Source organism: Mytilus trossulus, unplaced genomic scaffold, assembly GCF_036588685.1.
Source record: "Mytilus trossulus isolate FHL-02 unplaced genomic scaffold, PNRI_Mtr1.1.1.hap1 h1tg000024l__unscaffolded, whole genome shotgun sequence".
Classification (NCBI taxonomy): Eukaryota; Metazoa; Mollusca; class Bivalvia; order Mytilida; family Mytilidae; genus Mytilus; species Mytilus trossulus.
In genome coordinates this window covers 3,243,333-3,251,944 of record NW_026963290.1, presented here as the reverse complement: position 1 = coordinate 3,251,944, position 8,612 = coordinate 3,243,333, and the positions used below count along the sequence as shown (strand labels likewise).

Here is an 8,612-nt window from a genome sequence, read left to right as displayed (position 1 = left end):
TTACAGAAAATAACAAATGAAAGAGAACCAATGGTTAGTATGTACATTTATTTTGTAGTATAGTAGAGTCCCTGAAGTGGATAACTGATTAACTCAGGATTGCAGGGTTGTAATTATGATAAAACACATACATTGTAACATAAAGAAAGTCTTATAACAACAACACTTTAGCATATTTAGAGACTGCTATAAAGTGTTGTGGTTCATGTTGTTATAAGACTTTCTACTATTCACAGATAACATGTGAATATGCATAGTCTGTTTGTCTCTAATAACCCTCACCTTGTAATTTGAAATTTATTTGTATGAGTACAGAGAAGTGTAGGAACTTTTATGGGTTACTTCTTTTGTCAGTGCAAATCTTTAAATTCCTTGAAAACAACCTGACAGGTTTCAACCCACTGTGCACATATTATTCTTTATAAAACATACAATTGTGCATTTGCTATTATATTAATCTAAATAATTTTTGGAGTTTCCTAAAGTGTACCTTAATATTGAGTTAGTTCAGCTTATATCATCATGTTATGGATATCTGCAAGCTCCTTTGAAATGGTTTTGCAGAATTCTATCAAACTTGCAGACATTTTCGTCGGGAAATGAAGTTGTACACCTGTATTTTTATATTTTGGACTGGAGTGATTTGTATGGTTCCCATTCCAAAATGTGGAGTTTTTGTTCTTCTTAAATAAAATAATCCTCAAATATTTTATGAATTGTGGTTCGCCATTCCAAAATATGGAGTTTTTTTGTTCTTCTTAAATAAAATAATCCTCAAAACATTTTATGAATTAATAGTGTATACTGCAACAACAAATACGTGAAGAAAAAATATTTAGTAATTTGTACTTTTTTTTTATATAGGTTAACAAAAATGTTAAAGTAACTTAAAAGACAAGAGGAACAAAATACAAGTATAAATCGCAGTGGGACACCTAAAAAAATGTCAGCAACAGATGGGCTGTGTTGCTGTGAATATGAGAATTTGGATGGAGAGAGAAGTCACATACTGGCCTGTTGTTGTGATTGTGATGCTCTGGATCAGATAGCTGACAGGTGACAAAAATTTGTAAAATACTACTATCAAATTTATTTTAAAATAGGATATCAAATTTATTTTAAAATAGGATATCAAATTTATTTTAAAATAGGATATCAAATTTATTTTAAAATAGGATATCAAATTTATTTTAAAATAGGATATCAAATTTATTTTAAAATAGGAAATGTATAGTGATACAAGTGGCTAAGCAGAGGAGGGAAAAGGAAGATTTTTTTTCAAAACAAGTTTCCTAATTCAGAGTTCTCACTTAGGCCAGTCTATGAGTCCTGAACTCATGAAAATCTGTCTGAACTCACCATTTTCTAAACTAGTGAGCCCAAGCCCAAACTTTGGGCTCACTAGTTTTGAAAATGGTGAGTTCAGTCAAAGAATAGGTAAAGATGCATCAAGATTAAAATACATTGTATTTTGTATAAAATAAACACATATTAAAAAAAACCCACCTAATTTAAGACTAAAATAATATGTTATATTGCAATGAAATATTTTCTTCTTCATGTTCTTATTAATTACTGTTTGACTGATCATGTCCAAAAAAGAGGAGTCCCTTGACTGGCACTTAAAAACCTGTAGTGAGAACTCAGGTCTCTGCTAATTTGAAGTAATAATTGCTTATGGGAAACACAAAATAACATTCTGATTATTACTGTATTTTGAGAAGCCTGCATAACTCCAAAACTTTTTATTGAATTGACGAAAGGGGAAACGGACTGGTGACTGCATGTTATTTTACGTATATCTTTAATTTCAGATGAAAAACTCTATCATATTTAATATATATTTAGTAAGCTTCTATAATAGATATCACTGAAAAGTCAGCATAAGCCATCAAGGGTTATTATTTGGCCTGAATCAGCCAGTAGATACTATGTATGAAATTATTGTTAATTACAAACTTATATTTTCAGATGTTTTAAATGTGAGAAAATACCAGATGGAATGGTTCAAAGGTTCTTTAATACATTGAATGACAGATGTCGTTTTCCAGGAATTTGTGGAAAAGGGGCTGTACGAATGAACCTGGATATAGTTGCACCGTGCTGTCTTGTTGTTGCCAGTATATATATATCAACCTATGGACCATATACAACATTCTTCATGTTGACTTTAATGCCAGTGTTTATGTTAAGTTTTTATTATTTATGGAGAAAGAATACTCAGATGACTCGAACTCAGTTTTTTTACTCATGGGGATTGACATCCGTTGTGTTAATGTTTCTTGTTTTTCATATTTATACCATATGCTTTAGAAAGACATTATTGTGGGAACATATTTTACTTTTCACAGCATTCAGTCTTATGATATTTTTTTTCATCAAGACAAAGAAAAGTCCTAGTATCTTACGACATGGGATAAAGGATGCCACTAGGGTGAAAAGCTCAAAACATGTGACAGTTAATTTAGAGAACAATACTCATGATAGAGTAGATGATATTTTGTCACAGGAAATTGCAGAGAAAGATGTCACATGGGTAGACTCAAGACCTATAAAAGGTAGGTATATATGAAGGGTCTTTTTTTTTGAGGATTCTTTTTTCAGATTGACTGTTCATTTTCATCTGTTGCTTCACATAGATACATGTATAAGAATATGTGGTATGAGTGCCAATGAGATAACACAAGTCACAATCTGTAAAAGTAAACCATTAGAGGTCAAAGTACAGTCTTCAACAGGCGCTTCGGCTCACACGGATCAGCAAGCTATAAAGAGCCCACAAATGATTTAAAACAATACAAAGAGGGAAACTTAAAGTCTAATCTATATAAAAAACAAGAAACTAGATACACTTATGAAACAAATGACAACTACTGAACATCAGATTCCTATTTTTCTTAGGCTATTTTTCACCAAAATGCATGCATGCATATTATGTTACAGATTATTCATTTGACATCCTGTCATGCACAAATTTGTCATTTCTCTTGGCAGGTCAGGAAGCTAGTATACATTTTTACATCCTCATGAGGAATCCCCCCTTTTTCACAGGGAGTAAAAAAACTACTGTTATTGTTATATGTAAGGAAAATACTTGGTCAAATTATATTAGATATGTGAAAATATGTTAAGATATTGAAAACAATTTATTATAAAATAACAAATATTTTGAAAATGGGGGTCTGTTCCCCAAGCCCTTTGATTTTGACATGTCAGTGAGAGGAATGTCTTATACATTTGTACAACCAATAAAAAAATCATTGAATTTATAGCATTTGTTTATACATGTATGTTCAAAACACAAGTTAAAACAACTATTACATTTAACATTTGTTAATCTATTGTAGATGGGAAGTTAAAGATCTGGTGTGAAAATTGTCATTTTAAGAAACCTGCCAGATCTGGCCATTGTAATATCTGTAATGCTTGTATATCTGTCCGAGATCATCATTGTGTATGGTATGTATTGTATCTGTTATGCTTGTATATCAGTCCGAGATCATCATTGTGTATGGTACGTATTGTATCTGTAATGCTTGTATATCAGTCCGAGATCATCATTGTGTATGGTACATATTGTATCTGTAATGCTTGTATATCAGTCCGAGATCATCATTGTGTATGGTACGTATTGTATCTGTAATGCTTGTATATCAGTCCGAGATCATCATTGTGTATGGTACGTATTGTATCTGTAATGCTTGTATTTCAGTCCAAGATCATCATTGTGTATGGTACATATTGTATCTGTAATGCTTGTATATCAGTCTGAGATCATCATTGTGTATGGTACGTATTGTATCTGTAATGCTTGTATATCAGTCCGTGATCATCATTGTGTATGGTACATATTGTATCTGTAATGCTTGTATATCAGTCCAAGATCATCATTGTGTATGGTAAATATTGTATCTGTAATGCTTGTATATCAGTCCGAGATCATCATTGTGTATGGTACGTATTGTATCTGTAATGCTTGTATATCAGTCCGAGATCATCATTGTGTATGGTACGTATTGTATCTGTAATGCTTGTATATCAGTCCGAGATCATCATTGTGTATGGTACATATTGTATCTGTAATGCTTGTATATCAGTCTGAGATCATCATTGTGTATGGTACGTATTGTATCTGTAATGCTTGTATATCAGTCCGTGATCATCATTGTGTATGGTACATATTGTATCTGTAATGCTTGTATATCAGTCCGAGATCATCATTGTGTATGGCATGTATTGTATCTGTAATGCTTGTATATCAGTCCGAGATCATCATTGTGTATGGTAAATATTGTATCTGTAATGCTTGTATATCAGTCCGAGATCATCATTGTGTATGGTACGTATTGTATCTGTAATGCTTGTATATCAGTCCGAGATCATCATTGTGTATGGTACGTATTGTATCTGTAATGCTTGTATATAAGTCCGAGATCATCATTGTGTATGGTACGTATTGTATCTGTAATGCTTGTATATCAGTCCGAGATCATCATTGTGTATGGTAGGTATTGGGTACATATAGATTCTTACATTGATACCAGTGGATTATCGGATTTAACTATCTAGATTGGATAAATCCGATAATTCACGAGTAACTATGTAAGAATCTGTTTCTCTAATGATTAAAAAGACATTTTCTTTTTTTGTTAACCGAAAATCCACTTCGAGTGCCTTTCACATTGCACGAAGTTGTCAATTTCATTAACACCTGTCATCATATTTTGATTCATCCAGTTAGCTAAAAAGGTCATGACCCTTAAAATCATCCAATGATCTTTTGAGATCACCAGCAACCACACGTTGATTAAATTTTTTTATACAATGGGTTCGGATAGGGATAAATTTCCATAGAATTAGAGAAATTGATTTATGTCCCCATGGAGAACAGTCATATGTAGTTGGATATACTTGTAACTGTAGATTCAGGTTAAATTCACTAATAATACAGTATGAATTAACTATATAAATAAGAAGATGTGGTATGAGTGCAAATGAGACAACTCTTCATTCAAATCATAATGTATAAAAATTAACAATTATAGGTCAATCTAGGCCGTTGGCTCACAACGAACAGCAAGCTATAAAGCCATTAAAGGGCTCCTCAATGACAAAGTGTAAAACAATTCAAACAGGAAACCCAATGAATTAATCTATATAAAAAACTAAGAAATGAGAAACACTTTTGTACCACAACAACAAAAAATAACCACTGAACAAAAGGCTTTCACTTTGACATGCTTACAAGGCTATCTTTTTTCGTTTGTTATTTTTTACATTTTAATTTGTTTTCAATTATCCCGAACTCAAAATTCATTACAATAAAATCCCAATAACACTACAGGGCTAGCAAGCCACTGGGGCAATCAAGTAGCTTTCCTGTCCGTCATTTCGCTTTGACCGACCATCAAAAACAGTATTTATTCATCCTGTTGATCACCATATCTGGTTTACAGTCACTTTTGTCATTAAAAAATTTCAATTTTTATCAAGTCAATGAAACATCAATCTTTCATTGTTAAGTATAGAAATTCAAAGATATCACTTCACCATTGCAATATTCATATACTTCAAATTTGAATACTGCAATTGTAAAAGCAGGTGTGCTAAAACATAAATACAATTGGTTGTCAAGCTGATATTAGCCTGATTTTCAAGTGAAGAATTGAAAAAAAAGATTTATCTACATCTATTTTTATTTTCAGGATTAATTTTGTATCCATGCATTTATGCTATTTTGTTTTAATACTTTATTTTTTGGGGTGTTGATTGCTATATTTTATTCTTAGATCATGTAGATCCTAGATTCTATTACAGTATCTGTTTATTTGTTATTTGTAGGATTGATTGCTGTATAGGATCACACAATCATCGTTCATTCATCATGACCATGGCATTATTTTTATTTTGTGGTTTTTATGGATTTCACTTGACGATGACCACAGTTTGTACACCAGAGATGTATCTAGGTTGGTTCCTGTTTCCTAGCGACTGTCGATTCCTTTATATAGATTTCCAGTAAGTATATCAAATAGAATAAAGGAAGCACAAGGGAAACATAGTTCAAAAATAATTTAATGTGTTTAGGGGCCAGCTGAAGGACGCATCCAGGTGCAGGAATTTCTCGCTACATTGAAGACCTGTTGGTGACCTTCTGCTGTTGTTTTTTTCTATGGTCAGGTTGTTGTCTCTTTGACACATTAACCATTTCCATTTTCAATTTTATATAAATTTTGAAAATGTAAACGGTTTTTGAAAGAGAGGCAAACAATACCAAATTGACATGTCAAAAACAGAAACAATAGAAAGACTTTCAACAATACACAAAAAACAGCAAAGAAAATTAGACTGAGCAACTTGAACCCTACCAAGAAACCAGGGGTGATATATAATATTTCCTCCACTTACACTTTCTTCTTCTCAGCTACTTAGAGTTGTCTCTCTTTAACCTTGTAATTATTGACAGATATTCAGTTATTGTATCTTGTTTGGAAATATCTCTTTAATGTAATTGAAAAAGATGATTACTCACTTATAGAAACACCCAAAGCTTACACATGAATAAGTAACAATTTTTGCAAGCTTAAAAAGTGTTATGGCATATGATTTATGACTTATAAAAATTGAAGTATTTTGTATATAATTTACACATATTAAACATTAATTAGATGTAAGAAGATGTGGTATGAGTGCCAATTAGACAAATTTCCATGGATGAGTGAACCATTATAGGTCAAAGTATAGTCTTAAACATGTCGCCTTGGCTCACACTGAACAGGGCATAAAAAATGACTAGCGAGAAACCATTCAAACAGGAAAACCAACAGTCTAATCTATAAAAGAAAACAACACCAAAGAAATGAGAAACACTTATGAACCACATCAACAAACGACAACCACTGAACACCAGAAGTCAATTTCACAAAAAAAAACATGACTAAGATTGATTGTAAGTTTACTGATTTGTTCATGACTTAAGACCGATCTAAGTCGTAAGTTTTTTTTGTGAAACTGATCCCAGATTCCTAACTTGGGACAGGTGCAATGCATGAATATAACAATGTATAACATTCCTTTTTCTTATTTTCCAGGACAGCTGTAAGTTTTGTGGCTGCCTGTTACACCTTGATGGCTTCCATTTTAATGTTGTGTAATTTTATCTACCAGATAGTGTTGATCAGCCAGAACACTACATCACAAGAATTCCATCAGGCTTCACGAAGAGGCCTCAGGACAAAATGTTTTACCGTGAAAAACAATATACATAACAATGGGTTCATTAAAAATTGGATAGCATTCATATTTACAAGACGAGAAGATACAGGAAATATTCCATGATTTTTAACGCTTCAAGTTAAAATCAAGTTAAAGGTCTTCAGATATGTCATTATGTTGATTTTTTATGCCCAACCTACATTAGGGACAACATAAAAAAATCCATGAAGGATAAAAAACTTAATTCAAAAAGTTTGGGGGTGGGGGTCAAACTGCTGCAAGTTTTGTTTAAATTGACATCGATTTTACATACATCCTAATTGGTCAATCAATTTTTCCCAAATTTAGTTGAGAGGGGGGTAAGGGGGTCAGTGAAAAAACTATATGAATTAAGTTTTTTATCCTATATTTAACTTTTGATGTCGTCCCTGAGAAGGGGGCATTATGTTTTTCCAGTCTGTTCATCCAATTTGTGATTAACTGAACATTTTTGAAAATGTGATATTGTTTCATATTTTATTTATGTCATACTCTATTCTATCATTGTAGATGGTTGTTCTACTGTTTTTAGTTTGAGAAATCAAAAAAAGATTATGTTGTGATTTTTTTTATTAAACAAATTTTATTTTAAATGAATATGTATTGTTAATTAATGACTCAGACAAGTTGAAAAACGGCTTCAAAATGTACCTTATTTTACAAATGTTTTATAAAATTCTTTTATTTCCAAATATTTTATTGTTGTTTCTCACATATAATCTTTGAGTGAGGACCAAATGGATGAAGGATTCTTAATTTTTGTATTCTTTAAATTTAAAAGCATATATCTATCAGTACAGGAATTAAGGATTTTATTTTGATAAGATTGTGTACAAATTCCCAGTAAAGTCTTATCAGACCAATAGTCCAGTTCACTGTTTCTTTTGTCTTCAACTTAACAAGGCTTCACTGTATTTTTCTTGTTTTGCAATAAAAACACTCATATCAAAATCCTTATTCCACCCTGGTTTTACTGTTGATTGTTGCCTTGTTTTAATTTGTTCAGAATCAGGATCGAAGATCAAAGTTTTGCATTTTTTTTTATCATATCTGTTAATTTGTTGTTTATATAATCATGTTTATATAAACAGATTGTAATTTATATTTTATAATTTTTTACTATTAATATATTCTATAATTATACCCATAATACTCCGAAAGTTGTAACTTACTGCTTTTCATTTTTTTTTTTAAAGATTTATATTTCAATATTTTATGTTATATGCTTTTGTAAGCATAACTTCCGATATCAAATCATGCTGAATTCTATTCATTCTTTGAAATCCTACTCATTTTTTTAATTTTTTTTTCATATGTTGTTCATAAAATTCAGCAGGATTTTTAAATCAGTTTCTGAT

At 31.3% G+C, this 8,612-nt stretch overlaps 1 protein-coding gene across 1 annotated transcript; it reads left to right on the top strand.

Annotated features, from left to right (window-relative positions):
• Positions 1 to 871: 871 nt before the first annotated feature.
• LOC134698979 (palmitoyltransferase ZDHHC23-like) lies at positions 872 to 8,392 on the top strand. The gene is made up of 5 exons (XM_063560667.1): positions 872 to 1,056; positions 1,972 to 2,558; positions 3,348 to 3,459; positions 5,842 to 6,018; positions 7,092 to 8,392. Exons 1-5 carry the CDS (start codon positions 944 to 946, stop codon positions 7,336 to 7,338), a joined length of 1,236 nt encoding a protein of 411 aa, XP_063416737.1. The 5' UTR covers positions 872 to 943; the 3' UTR covers positions 7,339 to 8,392.
• Positions 8,393 to 8,612: the final 220 nt, after the last annotated feature.